Source organism: Scyliorhinus torazame, chromosome 1 (genome assembly GCF_047496885.1).
Source record: "Scyliorhinus torazame isolate Kashiwa2021f chromosome 1, sScyTor2.1, whole genome shotgun sequence".
NCBI classification, from domain to species: Eukaryota; Metazoa; Chordata; class Chondrichthyes; order Carcharhiniformes; family Scyliorhinidae; genus Scyliorhinus; species Scyliorhinus torazame.
Genome location: NC_092707.1, coordinates 96,145,915 through 96,169,147, shown reverse-complemented (window position 1 = coordinate 96,169,147; position 23,233 = coordinate 96,145,915). Strand labels below are relative to the sequence as shown.

General features: G+C 42.8%; 1 protein-coding gene across 1 annotated transcript in view; it reads left to right on the top strand.

The window, feature by feature from the left end:
- The window catches only part of mapk1 (mitogen-activated protein kinase 1), a 166,211-nt gene that overhangs the window by 83,538 nt on the left and 59,440 nt on the right, over nt 1-23,233 (top strand). Inside the window, exons 2-3 of the mRNA XM_072498367.1 lie at nt 15,988-16,170; nt 19,223-19,412. Of these exons, the coding sequence (XP_072354468.1) occupies nt 15,988-16,170; nt 19,223-19,412 (373 nt within the window). The remainder of the gene's footprint in view (nt 1-15,987; nt 16,171-19,222; nt 19,413-23,233) is intronic.

Below are 23,233 nucleotides of genomic sequence, written 5' to 3'. Positions count from 1 at the left end.
GGTTTTCCAAGTTATCGACTTCGACCTGTTCTCCTTAATTGCTGCAGTCAGCTTGGACCCCCGTGGATATATCCAGTCTCTTTCGTCTTGAGAGGGCAGTCTCAATATCAGTAAGGCCGTTGCCGTGAGAATAACAGCTAGATTGATTGTGTTGAGGGAGGAGCGAATTGGACCCAGTGAATCTTCCAAGAATGTTTCAGTTCCAGTGCCAAACTTCATCTGGATTTGTCAAGCTTAGTAACTGTTTATATGCTTTAAATTCTTAGACATACTTGGATATACTTGTTACCTGAATGTTGACGTTAGTTTTGCAGAAACAATTTTTTTTAAAAAATTGACGTAGCAAAGACCAATTTATAAAAAATAATCAGGGGAAACACCACGTGCATTTCCTCTACACGGTAGCACAGTGGTTATCATAGTTGCTTCACAGCTCCAGGGTCCCAGGTTCGATTCCCGGCTTGGGTCACTGTCTGTGCGGAATCTGCATGTTCTCCATGTGTCTGCGTGGGTTTTCTCTGGGTGCTCCTGTTTCCTCCCACAGTCCAAAGATGTGCGGGTTCGGTGGATTGGCCATGCTAAATTGCCCTTTGTGTCCAAAAAGGTTAAGTGGGGTTACGGGGATGGGGTGAAGGTGTGGGCTTGAGTAGGGTGCTCTTTCCAAGGGCCGGTGCAGACTTGATGAGCCGAATGGCGGCCTCCTGCACTGTAAATTCTATGATAGCTCAACTGGAAATAAAATGAGTAAACATTTTCTGCATTAGCGATCTATGTTCTTTTCTCCATCCCACTGTCTTGAATGTGAAACTCTTGTTTTCCTGATGTAACTTGTTCATTTCAAGAATTTCAACTGTGGATCCTTCTCCTCTCTCTTCTTACAGGCTTTTAAAACTCGAGCATAATGTAGCCTAATGATTATTTTGTAACCATGTCCCCTTTCCTGTTTATCCTTGGATGACCTGATCTGAGTCTTCAGGTAGATATAAATGTTAGTACAATTGATTTGGAGATTTCTAAACATGCATTTCTGGATGTCAGATACCTCGCTGACTAAATAAAACCTGAAACTGGATACATTTTTGCACAATACTATTTAGTAATTTAATTTTGGCCTTATTTCACAAATTATGGTAACTTAATGCTTTTATCAAATGTTAATGGCACACACACCAATTCTAGATTCCTTTTCCCCCAATAAGGGGGATAATTTCTGGGATTCATTTACAATATGTGCTATTCTCCTGTCAATTGAGTAAATTGTATAAATTAGAAATTCTTTCCTTGCTGCAATGCGATACTTCTGTATCAGATGATTGAATAGTGGATAAATCCAAAACAATCCTGCAGCAATAAGCTGGTGCATTGCGGAGAGCGTACATTTAAAGTAACAAGATCTCAGCCTCCTCGATAGCTCATCTTGTCAGCAGTTGAGTGATGATCCCAGACTTGATCTCTGGCCTATTCTGAATGAGCTGATTTTAGCAGAGGCTAAATGAAATTTGAATAGGGGGTAGGATGTCATAATTGACTTTGATGTCCCTGGGTTAAGGAGGGGGAAATTGGCCACAGTTTCCATTTCTAATTTTTACTCACTGCTACTGAAAGTGTAAATGCATGGACATGCAGCGAGGATTGTAGTGCTCTGAGGGCAGGATTATAGTGCTCCTGTGGTTTTGCTGATATGTTCATTTAACTATAGTATCCCAAGACGTCAATGTCTTCATGACCAGTTTTCACTATGAAAAGTAGTATTTGCTTTGTTTGGCCCCTTGTTCTGCTCTGTAACCAATCACTTTTGTCAATGTACCATTTGTCAATATTCTCTGTTGATTATTCTCTTTGTCTACTATGTACGTACTGTGTACGTTCCCTCAGCCGCAGAAAAATACTTAGCACTACTTCAGTACATGTGACAATAAATCAAATCAAAGTGCAAATATGAAGTTTGTAAAGCAAGATTCCAGATCCTATAACTTGTAAATGCTGGTATACAAGAGCAGCATAATATAGCTAGACCAGGAGTCTGAGAGAACCCATTGTTCCAGCATTTAGTAAACTGGATATGTGTTGAAACCCTCTTGTTCATGCAGACTATGAAGGTAGTAAAATTACCATTATCAAACTGACTTAGAATGCAAAGCATTGAATGGGTTTATTGAGAGGAAAATCATCATAATAGTGCAAACTGCAGTTTATGGAACTTCATAGAATCGTAGAATACATATAGTGCAGAAAGAAGAACCCATTCAGTCTTTCGAGTTTGCACCGGCCCTCTGGAAGAGCACCCTATCCAGACTCACTTCACGCCTCAACCCCGTAACCGTCCCAAACATTTGAACACAGGCAATTTAGCATGGCCAATCCACCTAACGTGCATTGCTTTGGACTGGGAGGAAAGGGGATCACCCGAAGGGAACTCATACAGACACTGAGAATGTGCAAACCCCACATAGTTACCCAAGGTCTGAATTGAACCTAGGCCCCTGGTGTTGAGAGGCAGCAGTGTTAACTGCTGTGCCACTGTGCCGCCTAGGTGATGCACCTTGATACACCTTTATGAAAATAATGAACATTGCAACATTTTGCTAATTTATTAGGGATTTTGGACACAGGCCCCATCTCAGTAATGCCTGGGACACCTGCCTTAAGACTGCTAGAGGTATAGTTTCCAGCAGCTGTAAAGTTTGATCCAAAACAGTGGATATAAAACATACAACTTGCACAGGCAAGGAAAGTTGCTAATCAAGCCTAGAAATAAAGCCACATTAAATACCTGCAGTGTCAAAAGCCATCCAGTGAAATACGAACAGATTCCACCTGCAACGGTTTGCATTTATATTATCTTTAACATTGAAGAATGTCCCATTGGTTAAAAGATGATGCTGACCCAAAGGAATTATTTGACTGGGTGGGTAGAAACTTGGTCACAGATTTTATGGAGGATCTTGGAGGACAAACAGTTGTGTAGACAGAGTTTAGTGAGGGAATTTGAGGTTACACCTCGGCAGCTAATGAAAGGAAGTAGGGGCACACAAGAACCAGAGCTGGAAAAATGTGGAGTTCTTGAGGTATAGGGGTAGAAGATGTAGAATGGTGAAGGGAGAGGCACTTAGGTGCTTATTGTCCTCTTGCTTGACTGAGAGCCAAAGTAGATCAGCGAGCACAAGGGAAACGGGTGACCAGGACTTGGTGGTAATAATCTTTATTGTCACAAGTAGGCTTACATTAACACTGCAATGAAGTTACTGTGAAAAGTCCCTCGTCGCCTTTTATTTTTTTTATATAAATTTAGAGTGCCCAATTCATTTTTTCCAATTAAGGGGCAATTTAGCGTGGCCAATCCACCTAGCCTGCACATCTTTGGATTGTGGGGGCGAAACCCACGCGGACACAGGGAGAATGTGCAAACTCCACACAGACAGTGACCCAGAGCCTGGGACCTCTGCGCCGTGAGGCATAAGGGCTAACTAACCCATTGCACCACCGTGCTGCCCCTCAGTGAGGGAGAATTAATGTCCAATTCACGTAACAAGCATGTCTTTCCGGACTTGTGGGAGGAAACTGGAACACCCGGAGGAAACCCACGCAGACACTGAGAACGTGCAAACTCCGCACCGACAGTGACCCAAGTTGGAAATTTAACCTGGGACCCTGGAGCTGTGAAGCAACAGTGCTAACCACTGTGCCGCCGTACCGTGCAAGTTAGGAGACTGGCAGCAGAGTCTTGAATAGTCTCGTGTTGACAGATGGTCAAACTAAGGAGCCTGACAAGGAACGTGTTGCAGTAGGAATGCTATTAGAAATAACTCTTTCTTTCATTAACATTTTCACCTATTCGGGATATCCCAAAGCACTCCACAACCACTAAATTCTCTTGGAAGTATATTCATACTGTTATGCAGGGATTTGTGAACAGCAAGAGCCCACAAACAGAAGTGGTAATGTTGCTTGAAGAATGTGTTGGCAGTGGCAGAACCCTCCAGTTTATCTTTTCTATAGTGCCATAGGATTTTTGCATTCACCTTACCAAATGTAAGGTGAGCACAATACCATTTCAATACCATTGAAAAGACAATACCTCTAACAATGTAGCAGTCATTTAATGTTGCACAAGACCACCCCATGTCATTTGGAGTTGAATACAAAACTAGTCAAGTTGGCACTCGAGGTTCAGCCCCATCAAATGAGCAAATACTTAATGCAAGTTCAATTGTGTAAATCTGTTACATGCCTGTTATTTTCCAGCTGTTTCATGAGTGGAGCATAAACTTTGCTCAGGTTTCTTACGATCTCTACAGTTGCTTTCCTATTTTCTTCTGAGTTGGACTGTTAGTTGGACTTCCTTGAGCTTTCCACATTTTTTTAATACACACTTGATCTAGTAGAGAGCATACAGGGTGGTTAATGGTGGAATAGTTATTTCCCAGGTGAACTGAGGATGGAGAAGGCCAGTTGGTTCCTCATCTATCTATCGAAGAAAGAACCTAAAGCTCCCTCTTACAAGGCTATGTTGTCTGCTCTAAATTATTCTATGTGTTTTCTCCACTATGTACAAAAATCAATTTCATATATTGATTACTTTGTAAAACAGTTGCCTCTCCAATGATTTATTGAAGGTTGAAAAGCCAAAGTTCTCCAGTCTTGCCGTATAACTCCGATCTTTTGACACACGGGATTAATATCTTGGCACTGTTTCCAGTATGTTGATAACGCGCTCATATCTTGGTAACCAGCCAGGGCGCCTGACTAGAGGTATAGCCTGACTAGAGCATTGTACCGTTTGATCAATATTTCTGACTGTACTCTGGTTGGCAATTATAGTTCAATATTCTGTCGACATTTTTAGGTGAAGCTCTGCATTGGTTAACCACATTGAACATTGATGTAAGATTCCTAGATCTCTCAACTTCAACATAATTCATGTTGAACATTTTTCTGATGCAGAAGATTCATTGTCCTCATGGAAGTTTTGTATGCCATTTTTCTACCACTTACCAATCTTACCCAGGTTATTCTGTAATTTACATTGCCTACTGTGATTATACTGCTCTGCTAGCTTGGTTTGATGAATTGGCATTGCGGTTCTACAACCAAACTATTGACCGAGATTAGAAACAGTAATGGTCTCAGCAACCCGAGTCCAACATAAATATTTTGAACAAATACCTGATGTTTTTTAAATCTTTCAGCCAGTCTCTAATCTATTTCTACGATTTAGCTGGATCCCCAAAGCTTTGACTCAGCTAAAAGTTTTTTGTCAAATGTCTGAGGATACCGTATTGGAGCATTTCAGAGTCCACTTCGACAATAACTTCCTCAAATCTGTCAAGTATTTGGTTATTTGCAGGATCTTCTCCTTTGGAACTAATGTTGGTTTCTAGGCTAATATTGTACGGATAATAACGTTTTCTCAACAATTCCATTATTTTTCTCATACATTGGGAAAGATTAATTTGTTATCCATGGTTCCCAACAAGATCACTAGGCCTTATACTGGAGTTTCCCTTTTAGAGAGATGGATTATCGTCCTCTTCTGTGAAGGTGGGCAGATAGGATTATACAATCCTACAAGTTTACAGCACAGATAGAATGCAGTTACTTGGCCTCTGCTGTCACCTTGAAAGTGAAACAGTGCTTAGTCCCACTACCCTGCCTTTTGTCCACAATCCTGTAAGTTCTTCATTCTCCAGCAATGGTCCAAATACCATGTGAAATTATTTACGTAATAGGCTTCCACCACCTTTTCAGGGAGGACACATGAGAGCCTAGGCATTCTCCTCCACTCTCCTCTAAATCTTTTGCCAATGATTTGAAACCGGTGACCTCTGGTCATTGTCCCACTTGCCCAAGGGAAATTATGAATAGTTTTTCTATTTAAGTATGTGCAATCAACCCACATCTATTTCCTCTTCCCTTTTAAACCCTGACTCCTGATACAAATGTGAATATTCTTTTTATATCTAACCCACTGTCTGCCCTAATGGTTCATAGTTTATCAAAACATGCCAACTGGGACAGTTATCTTTGGATGGTTGTTCATTTTAAGGTCATCTTTAAATGCTGTTTGTTGTGTGCCTGACACCAATGTACAGTTAGTTTATTCCATCACTGAGGGCAATTACTAAGCTAGAGATCAAATAAATTGGATGAATGATTACTGTAAAACACTTGGATGTTTGGATATGATTTCAAAGCTGTAGTGGTTTTGTCATCTGAACCCATTTTGTGAGAGTTGCAATTCCTAAATATAAAACTTAAACTTGTAGATTGTTTATTGTATATGTTGTTGGAATGTTGCTTGTCTCTAGCAATATTTGTAATTGGCATTGTGGTCCTCTGTTTCTGTTTAGAATGTCACATGACAGGAAATGAAGATATTGTGCATCTGTTAGAATAGAATTATGGAGTCAGGTGACAGGAAATGAAGTTTTGGTGTGAATGCCATGACTACAGAGGTATCATGGAAAATTTATATATTGCGAACAGCCCCAGAAAGCTGTGCAGCAGGCTTACACTCAACTAAGCTGCTAATGTTACCTTGAAAATGGAATACAGAATTACTAGATGTTGCTTAAGAGGGAGAGTGGTTGCTCTTTCTCATAGGAACAGGAAGGAGCAGGCTATTTATCTGCTTGATGCTTGAGCCTGTCCTGCAATTCATTTAGATCATCCTTAACCTGTATCTTAACTCCATCTACTAGCCATCATATTTCCATAATGTTTAAATACACTTGCATAACAAAATGTTATCCATCTCCATTTTGAGATTTTTAGTTGCCCATGGCTGATCAACCTTTTGGAGGAGCTAGTTCAAGATTTCCGTACCCTTTGTCTGAAAATGTCTGAAGTGCTTCCTCACCTCAGTCCCTGAATATCCTACCTCTAATTTTAAGATTATGCCTCCACGTTGTCTTTGTGGAGTTTACACATTCTCTCCGTGTCTGCGAGGGTTTCTTCTGGGTGCTCTGGTTTCCTCCCACGGTCCAAAGATGTGCAGGTTAGGTGGATTGGCCATGTTAAATTGCACCTTAGTGTCCAAAGGATTAGGTGAGGTTACGGGGATAGGGTGCGGGCATATTCCTAGGTAGGGTGCTCATTCGGAGGGTTGGTGCGTATTCGATGGGCCAAATGGCCTCCTTCTGCACTGTATTGATTCCATGACCACCTCTCTACCAATTTACCCATTTCCAGTTATAGGAGTTTGATGACAGGGTGCCTGTCTGACTTGAAAGAGCAGTAAGTATGCCTATCTCCCAATTTAAAATATACTAATCCCTCAATTTAAATAATACATTTTTTTTATTGAGAAAACTCCATGTTTATGATTGTTTGGTTGTCTTTGTCAGGAAAAATTTGTCTTGATCGAATCTGGTTGATCTGACCGCACTTGCTTTACATTACCAATTGGTTGGAACGATCCTGTCCCTTGCATACACATGCTGCAGTTCGGCTTTCAGTAAAAATAGCTTTGATGCTTTCCAATACTGAGCTAATTCATATGAATTACTGCCCTTTGGCACTCTCCCTCTGTTCATGAAATTGATCAGGTGCAGTCAATTTATCTTGCCAAAATGCTTGTTGAAGTCCTTTTTATCTTGATGGAGCCAAGTGGATGTGAATGGTCAAAGCTACTCCAACAGATTTGGGCTAATCCCAGCATCAATGACCCTGCACTTGCTGGTTTGTGTTTTGACTCCCTGTTTGAATGATCTGTGATAAGGATGGAGATTGACACGCAAATCGAATTATTTTTGAGGATGGACATTAAAAAAAGGTGAGGTGTTGACATTCAACCGATCCCATCATGCAGATTCAGTGCAAAACTCACCCAGAACATTTATTTATTTGTCTTTACTGGAGACATTTGAGCTCCATGTTGTACAAAGGTGAATTGGGAATGTCTTTTCTTCAGCTTTCCCCTCTGTTGGGATTAATCTATCTAACAGTACAAATCCAAGAACACTAGTAATTACTCATTGACTGAAACAGATTATTGATAAGTAAAATTGTCCTCTGCTTTCTCTGTTTGATGCCAAAACACTTGCACTTGTTGGGAACAAAGAGTTCTTTTTAAGCCTTTCCCCAATTGCTGCTGCAGTTGAAATGAACTAGCTCATCGCAAACTGTAATCCAGGTTACATAGCGAATGCCCCACTGCGTGGTATCTTTACCCACTAACTCACTTGGGAAGCCTGTCATTTTCTTGAGTGTTTCAACCAGATATGTATCCACTGTTTCAACATCAATCTTAGTTGCTGATCATAAAGCTGTGTCTCTTTCTATGGTAACTTTTAAAGAACTTCGATGCTCAGAGTGGTTGTGTCATTAAACATTGCCTGTTTAAAAGGTGTAAGTGGCTTGAGAATAAAGTGGTTTCTTGGTTAATCTTTACCTTTCGGAATATCCTAATGGACGTAGCAAAATACCAATTGGGCATGCATCCATTTTAAACGGGCTCACCACTGACTTCAAACATAAGCACAAACTGAGATTGGGCTTGGTGGTGAATATGTTAGAACAGGTTTGTTGCTTAGTGTGCCTATTTACGAAATAGGTTGTTCATTCGCTACCAAATGACAGTAGTCTGTGCATTGACGACCTTGTTGAGACAAAAATGAGAAATTATACTACCGGGGGACTAAATTTAATTTGGACCGTAAACTAATTTGACCAACTAACTGAATTGCTTAGCCATGATTGATTCTCCATTACATTGAGAAAAACATTGGGCCCTCAGCCTGCAGATAACTTTAAGGGATCAAACTTTAATAGATCATTATGATCTCACTGGTTGTTTAAATAAAAGGATTGTGTTTCTTGGAAATTGTCTTCTCTGCCCTGCTACCTTCTCACTCATTGTAATATTACTGCTTCAGCTTTACTTTGACCTGGGGAGTTGCACCGGAGTGCAGTCAGTGAAGCAGCAATACCGCCAGGGCATGAGAAATCCATTGACCATAGTAAGTTTTTTGTCTAAGTAATAAGCTTGTGGCAATCTGTACCCGTGAGTTTGGATTTTGTGCAAACGATCACCATCTTGTATATTGTTTAGGGCTCTAAAGACGACGACTAGGCTGAGACTGTCATCGATGCTTACAATCTGCTGTTTGAATATATAACCGTGCCTTGGAGTGTCTGTTTCCTCCTTCTGTTCCATATAGGCTGGAAATTTAAAAATGCAAATCTACACCATGTTCGGATGCTGCAACTCAGCACCAACAATTTTATGAAAGTAAAGGAGCAGGTTGAGTCCTTGTGTGAAAATGGCCTGTTTGAAATAGTAATTGTGTTCAGTGCAAAGAGTGATCTACATATGGTAAGCTGTGCACTAACAACAGACTCACGGGGCACTTTACACGTGAGCCATTTCATCTGAAACACCATGTTAATTTCAAGTACATTATAGTTCCATCTGTTGCTGGATTTTCTGCAAAAGTTAACCCCAAAATTACAAGGAATGAAGCCGTGTAAATGAAGAGAGTTGGTGTGTTTGCAAAAGAAGTACGTATTTAATATTTCAAGTGCAGTTCTTTAGAATTAGTGACATCAGGGATCGCCTTTCATTTCCAGATGCTGATTGACCTATTAAATGTTTGCATTTGTTTTGCATCCAACGTTCACAATGGCTGGTGTTTTGTGATGATAAACAATTGAGACTATAAGCACTCCTATTTATTAGGGAACAAATGGACAGCAATTCCTGAGCCTGAACATGCGCTGTTATAACAAAAATGTGGAAGTTGTTGTACAATTTCCCTCCCTCCTCTACAAACTGTTACACTGGTACCTTGTCAGTAGCCTCAGCATTGAAATGCATGTAAGAGTGTAAAGGTGGGATTGTTGCCCACACCAGGAAAGGTTAGGGCTGGCATATGTCTTCATTATTGTCTCATAACCTTTCCCTGACACAAGTATTTAATTTAATTGCATAGAGTCTGATTGAATCAGAGTTTAATTTTTGGAATTTTTTTTGTTTTACCTTTCCATATCTTTTTTCAATTCCATCTTTCTTTTGCCCTCTTTTTCTGTACATAATTTTACAATTAAATATTCTAATTTGCTTCCTGGTTATACTGCACATCAGTGAGGGTTCTTCAGTCTGATTGAAGAACCACATTGGTATCTTGCTTTGGTGCCACAGATCAACTGCAGAGAGCGTCACTGGAGATGGTCTCTCAAAACCGTAAATTGCTGCACTGAGACCCACAAAATGTCTGTCATTGTAAGTGTAATGAATGGTGTGCGCTGTTTCTTCCCCACTGACTGCAAAATCAGAGCCAATATTTCTTTTAATTCCTTGAACCATAAATTCTTGCTGGGCTGGTTAAAAACTCTGCACTCTTCAATGATATCATTGCTTTTATCATTGGCCACTCAGGCTATTGAGCATATGAGCTGGAGTAGGATCAAATGGATATTTGGTAATTGCAGTGTGACATGTTTTGGATTGTAGCCGAGATCTTGGGAGCATGGATTGTGCTGCTCTCAGATTGACCTTTCTAATTTGAGGCCATGTATATGCAGATTTAATGTGCCATTTTGGCTGTTCCATGTGTGCAGTCTGGCAATGTCAACAGGTCTATCATTACCTAGCCACCAAAGTAAACAGCACAATTCCTGGCTTTAGGGAGGCAGGTTGAGGTCAAGAAAGGCCAATACAAAATGGGTCTCAGCTGTAAATTTGTTTTAGTTCTGGAGTTTATTTTAGTGGACCTGCATGAGCACTGCAAAAACTAAATACACCCAACTTGCTTATGCAGCTGTAAACCCGTAGGCTTTTAACCATTCAGTGCCCAGCGGTACTGACACAGCATTTGACTGGCCAGCTGCATGGTATTGTTTGCACGTAGTTAGTATGCGAGTGTATTATGTTCATGAATGATAGGATGGCAGCAAAGTCTCTAGGCATATTTAGTCTATTCACTGCTATGCATTTTTATTTTGTTGATTAGGGCAGTTAGTAAGGTGCTGGTATCCTTTTTACTTCTAATTAATGGCTTTGCATTGGTCACAAGTTACAGATGGGTAATTACTGTCTATAGGTGTTTGTTGCAGTTCAACTGAGACCGTACAAGAGCTTTAGTGTTTTCTTCAATAATGTTTCGACCCCCAGAGACCAGTTGAAATCTTTCACTGAAAGATGCGTTGTCTCATGGTGGGTACATGCACCTTTCTCTTTAGGCTGTGACTGCGTTTCTGCCCAAAAGATTTGAATTAATTTAGATGTTGGAGTTTTAGTGAATCTGCAAAGCATGCAGAGAAACAAATAATAATAATCTTTTTATTGTCACAAATAGGCTTACATTAACACTGCAATGAAGTTACTGTGGAAAGCCCCTAGTCGCCACATTCTGGCGCCCGTTTGAGTACACGGAGGGTGAATTCAGAATTCTCAGCTGATATGGGAATTGAACACGCGCTGCTGGTCTTCTGCATCACAAATCAGCTATCTAACCCACGGAGCTAAACCAAACTAAATATTAGCTGAAGCAGTGATATGCTAAACAATCTCATCCCTGCAAATAAAAGAGTTTTCTTCTCGTCTACCTGTCCCTTGTCACGATGGTATTTCTAACTGATGAAAAATAGCACAATGACCCCAGTTAACATTTTAGCAGGTTTGGGATGATTTCCTTCCCTCTTTCCTCCCTAATTTTAGTACATCGCTTATTAAGATTTTTGTCTTGTTTTTTCCTTCATTTCCCAGAGCTACTAACTGAGCCACAATTCCACAGATACTGACAGTTATGTGGCATCTTGTCCAATTGGCTATCTTTCCTGAGTTAAGAGCTGAGGATCATTTGTCACACAAGCAGCAGCATTTGGCCTACCCACAACACCTAGGTTTCTCCGTTTGAGATGTGTAAATTAATGAGAACATGCACTATGACCATATGTGCACCTATGCTATACAAGGTATAGTTCCATGGTATGCATCCAATCAACCCTCAAAGTCAAAAGACGAGCATTCTCGGCCTAAATTATGCCAGACCATTCGAGATATTGCAAGTGAGCGTGGCATGTATATCGGCGGGATAAATACTACCATGGAGTGTTATTGTAAATACTTAATTCACATTTTTACAGTGAGGTAAAGGTTGTGAAACAACTTTTCAGAAATCATTCTCTTTTATCGGGTATAATTTATGTAACTGATCTTCCAATGATAAATTGACTTGGAACATGTAGTTTGTTATGGTATGTTGAGCATAAATTGAAGTATGATAGATCTTTGTGCAAATGGCAATTTAATTAAAACATTTACTTTATACTTAGGCGATTACAAAAGTAGGAAAGCGAGTTGACTAATGTGGATTGAGAAATAGGTTCAAAGATAAGTCGGTAGAAAAGTAGTGACAGCATTTAAGGATAGTTGATAACTCTCAACAAGGTTATTCCTTTGAGGAAAAAAGACTTTGAGAAGTATGTAATGCCTGTGACTAACTAAAGAGGTTGATATATTGAAAGAAAAGTCATGCATTGCTACAAAGATTAGTGATAGGGAAGTGGATTAAAAATTCTTTAGAAACCTACAAAGGATGAATAGCAAACAAGTGAAATTAGAATCTGAGCAAACTAGCAAGAAATATAAAAATAACCAGTAAGAGCTTCTGCAAGTATATCAAAAGGATGAGAGTAGCTCAAGTAAACATTTGGTCCTTGGAGAATGAGACTGGAGAAGTAATAGAAAACAAAATGGCAGAGACTTTGTAGACTTTGTCTACACAATAGAAAACACAAAAGCACCCCAAGAATTGTAAAAAATCAAGGTGGAAAAATTGAGGCAGAAAAGTGGTTGCAGAGATGATCGATTAATTGTTTATAATCTTCCAAAATTCCCCTTGATTCTGGAAAGGTACCAGTAGACTGAAAAACTACAAATATGGATGGCATGGTAGCACTGTTGCTTCACAGCGCCAGGGTCCCAGATTTAATTCCCGGCTTGGGTCACTGTCTGTGCGGAGTCTGCATGAGATTCCTCCAGGTGCTCCAGTTTCCTCCCACTAGTCCCGAAAGACGTGCTGTGAGGTAATTTTGAGATTCTGAATTCTCCCTCTGTGTACCTGAACAGGTGCCAGAATGTGGCGACTAGGGACTTTTCACAATAACTTCATTGCAGTGTCAATGTAAGCCTACTTGTGACAATAAAGATTATTATTATGTATTGCTCCTGTTCAAGAGAGAAGGAAACTTTAGACCATTTAGTCTAACATATGTCCATGCGAAAATGCTGGAATTTATTTATTTATTTTCCACCTCAGAGAACCCCGTCATGGACCCTCTCAAGGCAAACTTTATTTTCTCGAAACTGAGAAACCCAGCCTCGTCACCAATCCAAGTCTTCACATTTGGGGGTTTTGAGTCCCTCCACATTAAAAGGATCCGTCTCCGGGCTACCAGGGAGGCAAAGGCCAAGACCTCGGCCTCTTTCGCTTCCTGAACTCCCGGATCGTCTGACACACCAAAGATTGCTATCTCTGGACTCTGCACCACCCACGTATCTTGGACATTGCCTTAGTGAATCCCTGCCAGAATCCTTTAAGAGCTGGACATGCCCAGAACATATGGACATGGTTCGCTGGGCTTCCTGCACACCTCGCACATCTATCCTCAACCCCAAAGAACTTGCTCATTCTCGTTGCCACCATGTGTGCCTGGTGGACCACCTTAAACTTGATTAAGCTTAAGGCTGGCACATGATGAAGAGGAATTAACCCTGTTTAGGGCATCTGCCCACAGGCCTGCATCCAGCTCAACGCTTGGCTCCTCCTCCCACTTGCCCTTAAGTTCCACCACTGGGGCTTCTTCCGCCTCCTGTAGTTCTAGGTAGATATATAATGCTTTATAAAGCTTCAGAGGTGCTTCAAGGCCGAGGTCTTGGCCTTTGCCTCCCTGGTAGCCCGGAGACGGATCCTTTTAATGTGGAGGGACTCAAAACCCCTAAGTGTGGAGACCTGGATTGGTGACGAGGCTGGGTTTATATATTAACGATCTAGATGACAGGACTGGGGGCATTCTGGCTAAGTTTGCCGATGATACAAAGATAGGTGGAGGGGCAGGTAGTATAGAGGAGGTGGGGAGGCTGCAGAAAGATTTAGACAGTTTAGGAGAGTGGTCCAAGAAATGGCTGATTAAATTCAACGTGGGCAAGTGCGAGGTCTTGCACTTTGGAAAAAAGAATAGAGGCATGGACTATTTTCTAAACGGTGACAAAATTCATAATGCTGAAGTGCAAAGGGACTTGGGAGTCCTAGTCCAGGATTCTCTAAAGGTAAACTTGCAGGTTGAGTCCGTAATTAAGAAAGCAAATGCAATGTTGTCATTTATCTCAAGAAGCTTGGAATATAAAAGCAGGGATGTACTTCTGAAGCTTTATAAAGCATTAGTTAGGCCCCATTTAGAATACTGTGAGCAATTTTGGGCCCTACACCTCAGGAAGGACAAACTGGCACTGGAGCGGGTCCAGAGGAGATTCACACGGATGATCCCAGGAATGGTAGGCCTAACATACGATGAACGTCTGAGGATCCTGGGATTATATTCATTGGAGTTTAGAAGGTTGAGGGGAGATCTAATAGAAACTTACAAGATAATGAATGGCTTAGATAGGGTGGATGTAGGGAAGTTGTTTCCATTAGCAGGGGAGACTAGGACCCGGGGGCACAGCCTTAGAATAAAAGGGAGTCACTTTAGAACAGAGATGAGGAGAAATTTCTTCAGCCAGAGAGTGGTGGGTCTGTGGAATTCATTGCCACAGAGGGCGGTGGAGGCCGGGACGTTGAGTGTCTTTAAGACAGAAGTTGATAAATTCTTGATTTCTTGAGGAATTAAGGGCTATGGAGAGAGAGCGGGTAAATGGAGTTGAAATCAGCCATGATTGAATGGTGGAGTGGACTCGATGGGCCGAATGGCCTTACTTCCGCTCCTATGTCTTTTATGGTCTTATGTCCGACACCTTCCCCTCCCCTATCCAGGTGCCGGAGACCACCCTATCTTGTATCCTACGCGGGGGTAGCAACGGAAATGTCACCACCTGTTTTTTTAAGAAAGGCTATCTGAAGGCATTTCCAGGGGGCAAATTAAATTTCTCCTCCAGCGCTTTCAAGCTGGGAAAAGTCCTGTCTATGAACAGGTCCCCCATCCTTTTAATACCTGCCCTATGCCAGCTTTGAAACCCTCCGTCTATCTTGCCCGGGACAAATCTGTGATTGTTGCATATCTGGGTCCAAACTGAGGCACCCTTTCTCCACTGACCCCCAGATCCTTAGTGCCTCCGCCACCACCGGACTTGAGGAGTAGCGCGCCGGCGAGAATGGCAGAGGTGCCGTTACGAGTGCCCCTAAGCTGGTGCCTTTGCATGAGGCCGCCTCTAACCGCTCCCACGTCGACCCCTCCCCCAATACCCATTTCCTAATCGTGACTATATTAGCTGCCCAATAGTAGCTGCAAAGATTCGCTGGAGTTTATTATTAAGGAAGTAGGAGCAGGACATTTAGAAAATCATATCACTATCAGTCAATATGGTTTCATGTAAGGGAAGTGTTTCATCAATTTATTAGTGGTTTGATTCACTGCTCTTCTCCACCCTATTCATTTCCTGAGTAAACAGTGATTCTGTTCGCCTGTCTTCTATTGTGCTGCTTCACTCCTCCCCCACCTTCCCCAAATGAGAATGTAACTCATTTCAGGGGGGCCGTCCGATTCCATTGTATCATTATTGACATATTAGGAAACCCGTTGGTGAGCATTTAACCTGTTACTCAACTGTTCACTTTGTCTGGATTTTAAAGAAAAGATTTAACCATTGTTATCTCTTTCTTCCTTTAGGATTATGGTCTGTATAAATATACATTATTTTCCATGTCCTATAGATTTGTGCAGATTTGTTTTTTTTTAACTGAGTGTTGCCAGTCTCTCTCGGGTGCTAGCTATTTTTTCGGTGAATTTGTGTTCTACCCCAGTGAAATGTTATATCTGTCTTTACAGTTCAGCCCATGACAATGTGAATAAAGTTCGTGTGGCCATCAAAAAGATCAGCCCCTTTGAACACCAAACATACTGCCAACGGACTCTGCGTGAGATTAAAATCCTGCTGCGCTTCAAACATGAGAATATCATCGGCATCAATGACATCATCCGAGCACCTACCATTGACCAGATGAAAGATGTGTATCCTGGTTTGCAGTAGCATTTTAAAAAATATATATGGTTGCTTGACATAAAGGGTTAGCATACCGTCCTTTCATCTCTTTGAGCATTTCACTGCATTAGCCCAGTTGGATGCAAAAGTTCCTTCTATGTCGCACATGAAAAATAATGAACAATTTCAGCTCCATTCCTGGTGGGTGTTGGCCCCCAAAGCAGATTAGGTATGTATCGTTTTTAGTCATAATATTCAGCCTTTGTTCAAAGGCTACAAAGATGGAAGGTGCGGTAGAATTTAGACTTGTGCAGTGAGAGTGCTCTTCTCACTCTACTGTCAAGGTGTCTTGTTAGGACAGAATAGATGGAGCTTTACTCACCATATACTTATGCTACACCAAATTCCAGAATAAAATCACTGACAAAATGTTCCACTTTTCAGCACTGACTTCCCTCCCTCTTGAATGCACCCCCAAAAAATGTTTAAAAGAAACATAAACCTGCATGTCATCTGACAAAATGACTACAATACCTGGGCTTAAATGCTGGTACCATTATGTCCATTGGTGCAGCACTAGTCCAGCTCTGTTAACTGGTTATAATTCGTGTATTGGGGAGGGCACATAGCGCAGCACCATCCTGACCAAACAGGAGTGCTGAGTTGATTTGTGATTCACTCAGAAGAAGCACAGGAGTTGTGGTTTCAATACCATAGCTCTGGAGTGTGATTAAGGAACAAGGTTGACTTGCAAAGGAAATTAGAAATAGTATCTGATACAAGGAAGAAGCATACAGATTGGCCAAGAAAAATAATCGGTCTGAGGATTGGGAGCAGTTTAGAATTCAGCAAAGAAGGACGAAGGGATTGATTAAGAAGGGTAAAGTACAATATGAAAGGAAGCTTGCAGGGAACATAAAGACTGACACTAAGAGTTTCTACAGATATGTGAAGAGAAAGATTGGCAAAGACAAATGTAGGCCCCCTACAGGCAGAAACGGGAATGCATATTAAGGGACGAAGAAATGGCTGAGCAATTGAATACATATTTTGGTTCTGTCTTCACAAAAGAGGACACATCAGATACCAGAAATGTTGGAAAATGAAAGGTTTGGTGAGAGGAAAGAACTGAGGGAGATCAATATTAGTAGAGAAATGGTGCTTGGAAAGTTGATGGGATTGAAGGCAGATAAATCCCCAGGGCCTTATAACCTGCATCCCAGAGTGCTTAAGGAGGTGGCTCTGGAAATAGTGGATGCATTGGTAGTCATCTTCTGGGATTCTATAGACTCTGGGACAGTCCCTACAGATTGGAGGGTAGCCAATGTCACTCCAATATTCAAAAAGGGAGGTAGAGAGAAAGCAAGGAATTATAGACCAGTAAGCCTAACATCGGTAGTGGGGGAAAATTCTTGAATCCATTATCAAGGACTTTATAGCGGAACATTGAGAAAGAAGCGGCAAGATCAGTCAGAGTCAGCATGGATTTATGAAGGGATTGGATTTGTTTATTGTAACGTGTACCGAGGTACAGTGAAAAGTATTTTTCTGTGAGCAGCTCAACAGATCATAAGTACATGAAATGAAAAGGAAATTAAAGAAAATATATAATAGGGGAAATTATGCTTGACAAATTTGTTGGAATTCTTTGAAGATACAACCAGTACAGTTGACAAGGAGGAGCCGGTCGATGTGGTATATTTGGACTTTTAAGAAGGCATTTGACAAAGTCCCGCATAAGAAATTATTGTGCAAAATTAAGGTGCAAGGGATTGGGGGGAAGTGTATTGAGGTGGATAGAAAACTAGTTGGAAGAGAGGAAACAAAGAGTAGGAATTAATGGATTTGTTTCAAATTGGCAGGCAGTAACTAGTGGGGTGCCACGGATCAGTGCTAGAACCCTAGCTATTCACAATATATATTAATGATTTGGATGAGGGAACAAAATGTAACATCTCAAAGTTTGCAGATGATACCAAGTTGGGTGACAGGGTGAACTGTGACGAGGATGCAGAGATCCTACAGCATGAACTGGGCGAGTGGGCAAATCAATGGCAGATGGGGTATAATTTGGATAAGTGTGAGGGTATTCACTTTGGAAGCAAAAACAGGAAGGTCGATTACTAAAGAAGTGGTTGTAAATTGGGAGAGGGGAGTGTGCAGCGGGACCTGGGTGTCCTTGTGCACCAGTCGCTGAAGGTAAGCATGCAGGTGCAGCAAGCGGTAAAGGAGGCTAATGGTATGTTGGCCTTCATTGCGAGAGGTTTTGAGTACAGAAGCAGGGATGTGTTGCTGCAATTATACAGTGCCTTGGTGAGGCCACACCTGAAGATTATGTGCAGTTTTGGTCTCCTTTTCTGAGGAAGGATGTTCTTGCTCTCGAGGGAGTGCAGCGAAGGTTTACTAGACTGATTCCAGGGATGGCGGGACTGTCATATAAGGAGAGATTGATGGGTTAGGATTGTTCTCGCTGGAGTTCAGAAGAATGAAGGGGGAACTCATAGAGACTTCTAAAATTCTAACAGGAATAGTAAGGGTAAATGCAGGGAAGATGTTCCCGATGGTGGATGTGTCCAGAACCAGGGGTCACAGTCTGAGGATTCAGGGTATACTATTTCGAACACAGATGAGGAGACATTTCTTCACCCAAAGAGTGGTGAGCCTGTGGAATTCATTACCACAGGAAGTAGTTGATGCTAAAACATGAATATATTGAAGAGGTGACTAAATGTAGCACTTGGGTAGAGTGAAATCAAAGGCTGTGGGGAGAAAGCAGGTTTAGGCTATTGAGTTGGATGATCAGCCAAGGTCGTGATAAATGGCGGAGTAAGCTCAAAAGGCCTCCTCCTGCACCTTTCTTCTATGTATCTATGTAAGTGGAGAGTTTTCCATTTGACTTGCATGTATTACGGAGTCATATTGCAAAGATCAATATAATGTCATTGGAACTACAAACCGTATCGAGTTAAATTGTGAATTTTGCTGTTGAATTCCTGTTTCATTTCTCTTCAAGAGAATGCATAGTTTTCCACAGTATTCTATATTGGCAATGTTCGTGGCTTCCTTAACTTTTATTCCCAGGTACATTGTACAGGATCTGATGGAAACAGACCTGTATAAACTTCTGAAGACCCAGCATCTTAGCAATGATCACATCTGTTACTTCCTGTATCAGATCCTGCGAGGGTTAAAGTACATCCACTCTGCCAATGTCCTTCATCGGGATCTCAAACCATCCAACCTACTGCTCAATACCACCTGTGACCTGAAGGTTAGTCTCATTACATCCCCCTTTTTTACACTGGGGTTGACAAACCAGTGAGAGTGAATGTTGATGTACTAGTGACCACTCTGAAGACACTGCAGTGCCATCCGATTGCCTCCTTAGTGTTTTAGGAGTGTGATTACAGCTTGACTGGCGAAATGATGGAAGAAGGGCTTCAGATTTCTACAGTAGGAGAGTCCTTTTTAAAAAAAATTCATTCGCAGGATATGGATATCAATGTCAAAACCAGCATTTATTGCCAATTCCTAATTGCTCTTGAGAAGATGATAACTGCCATCTTGAGTCACTGTGGTGCTTGAAATGAAAGCCCTCCCACAGTGCTTATAAATGGGAAGTTGTCGGAATTGATCCTGTGAGGATGAAGGAACAATTACATATTTCCAAGTCAAGATAATGTCATACTTGGATGGTAACTTAGCAGTGCAGTTCAATAAAGATGGATTGCATCTCAACGTTGTTCAGCCAAAGTTCTCTCAGGGAGGGACCCATTTTGTATCGGTTTTTCTTGATCTCTACCTGTCTTCCTAAAGCCAGAAATTGTGCTGTTTACTTTGGCGGCTAGGTAATGATTGACCTTTTGATAGACCTCGAACAGCCAAAATGGCGCAGTTAATCTACACATGCATGGTCTCAAAATTAGCAAGGTCAGTGTGAGAACAGCACAATGCTCCCAAGACCTTGGCTGCAATCCAAAACATGGCACATATCCTGGCACATGGCACATATCCAGAATATACTTTTTTTAAAAAGTATTTTTATTCGACAAATGTTCAATATTTTCACAACACACAAACAACCATAAACAAACAAAGCCTGCACCCCCCCCCCCCCCCCCCCCCCCCCGCAAAAACAGTTAATGGTAACCAAAACCTAAAGTACATGATGAACAGGACCCAACAGTTGTACAACCCCTTCCTCAGCTCAAACTTCACCTTCTTCATGGTCAAAAACTCCAGCTAGTCTGCCCGCCATGCCGAGGCACAAGGTGAAGAAGCTGACCTTCATCCCAACAAAACCCACCTACGAGCAATCAGCGAGGCGAAGGCTAAGACAGCTGCTCCCGCCTGCAGCTCTGGTTCTAGGGGACCGGGCTCCATACCCACATGCAAGATCCCTGAAATTGTACTAAACACCGTCCTCCAGAACCTCTCCAGCTTCGGGCAGGACCAAAACATATGAACATGGTTTGCGGGACCCCTCCCACACTGCTCACAGACATTTTCCACCTCTTCGAACAGCCGGCTCATCCTTGATTCTGTGAGGTGCGCCCTGTACACTACCTTTTTAGCTGTATCAGCCCCAACCTCGCACACACAGTCGAGGCATTCAAGCCACAGTCCCTTTTCCAGTGCCACCCCCGACTCTTCCTCCCACTTTGTCTTCCTAGGTCTGGCTTGGGTCACTCTGTGTGCCCCCCCCCCCTCCCCAAAATCCCGAAAGGCGTGCTGCTAGGTGAATTGGACATTTTGAATTCTCCCTCTGTACCCGAACAGACCCGGAGTGTGGCTACAAGGGGCTTTTCATTAACTTCATTGCAGTGTTAATGTAAGCCTACTTGTGACACTGATGAAGATTATTATTATTTATTATTGAGCCCCTCCATGGACACCCGTTCTTCCTGAAGAGGACAACCCTCCTGCACATCTTTAGGTTGTGGGGGCGAGACCCACATACACATGGGGAGAATGTGCAAACTCCCCATGGAAAGTGACCCGGAGCCAGGATCGAACCTGAGTCCTTGACGCGGTGAGGCTACAGTGCTAACCCGGCAGTGCTAACCACTGTGCCACTGTACCGCCCCTTTTCCTTGATCGAGCCCCTCTCGTCCATTCCTCAACCTCGCGTCCAACCTCCCCGGCTCAAACCCATGATTCCCACTAATCGCCGTCTCCCCTGTCTCAGTCCCCAGCTTAACGTCCTGGCTAAACTGCCTCAAAATCTTCGTTGCCACTACCATCAGAGTCTCTGAATACTTCCCTGGGGCCATCGGGAGCGGTGCCGTTGCCAGCGCCCAAAACTGCGACCACCTACAAGAGCCCATCTCCATCCAGGCGAACGAGGAGATCAGCTTGTCCATCCCCATGACGAAGGACTTGTGTAAAAAGACCAGCAGACATTGGAACGAAAACATGAATCGTGGCCAAACGTTAATTTTAATTGCCTGCACCTGGCCCGCCAACGACAGAGAGATTATCCCACCTCAGCAAATCGGCCTTCACCATCCCCACCAAACTAGTGAAATAAAACTTCCAAAGTCCTGCCCAATCCTGGGCCACCTGCACCCCCAAATACCTATAGTGTGTTACGGCCGAGCGGAATGACAGCTTCCCCACCCCTGCTCCCACTCCCGGCGGGGAGACCATAAAATTCCTGCTTTTCCCAGATTCAATTTATAGCCCGAAAAAGCCCCGAAACTCGAAGAGCACTTCCATTATGCTCCCCACCGATGCGCTTCGTTCCGAAATATACAACAGCAGATCATCGGCATATAAAGACTCCCTATGTCCCCCACTCCCTCACTATCCCCATCCAAAACCCCGAGCTCCTCAGCGCAAATGCTAAGGGCTCTATAGCCAATGCAAACAGAAGGGGGGGACATAGGACATCCATGCCTCATACCCCGTGTGAAATACCTGAATTCATTCTATTATTGTGCGCACTTGACATCGGCTCCTTATACAACAGCCTAATACCAAATCTCTCCAGTACCGCCATCAAATGACTACCCAATCAAACGCCTTCTCTGTGTCCAGCGCCACCACCACCTCCTTCTCCCTTTCCTCCACCAGAGAAAAGACCACATTCAACAACCTCCTCACATTTGAGAACAACTGTCTTCCCTTCACAAACCCCCATCTGGTCCTTCCCAATCATCTTCGGGAGACACCCTTCCAACCTTAACGTCAACACCCTTGCCAGTATCTTGGCATTTACATTCAGCAGCGGTATGGGCCTATGCAACCCACAGTCCACTGGATCCTTGTCCTTAAATAGCAACGAGATGGAAGCCTGCCTCATTGCGGCAAGACACCCCTACTCATCGCATCAAACATTCTCACCATCAACAGCGCCAACTTGTCCTTAAATTTCTTTTAAAATTTGACTGGGCACCCATTGGGTTCTGCTGCGTTCCCTGCCTGCATCCACCCACTCACTTCCTTCACCTCCTGCTCCCCACTGGCTCCTCCAAACCTGCCCTATCCTCCTCTCCCAGCCTCCGATGCTCCAGCCCGTCCAAACATTCCCTCATCTCCTGCTCCTTCCACTGCGGCTCCGACCTACACAGGTCCCTATAAAATTCCTCAAACACTTTATTAATTTGCTCCGGAGCCACCACCAACTTCCCCGTCTTATCCTGTACCCGAGCTATCTCCCTCTCCGCTGCCTCTCTCCAGAGCTGGCCGGCAAGCATTTGTCCTGCCTTCTCCCCATACTCTTAAATAGCCCTCCTCGCCCTTCTCAACTGACGCTTTCCCCGTGAATAATTAGTCTAACCTCGCCTGCAATTCCTTCCTCTTAGCCAGGAGACCCAGGTCTCCCGTCCACCTCCAGAATGCTCTCTATCAGTCTTTGGCATGCCTCCCTATATACCTTCGCCTTCAAAGAGATCACCTCCCCCTCACAGCTGCCTTCAGAGCCTCCCAAACCACCGACTGCGAGCCCTCCCCTGTGCAATTAAACCCCACATACTACTTGATCCCCTTCCTAATCTTGCCACAGAAGGCAAGGTCTGCTAACAACTCCATGTCCATTCTCTACCCTGGCCACTTCCATCCAATGCGGAGCGTGATCGAAAACCACGATTG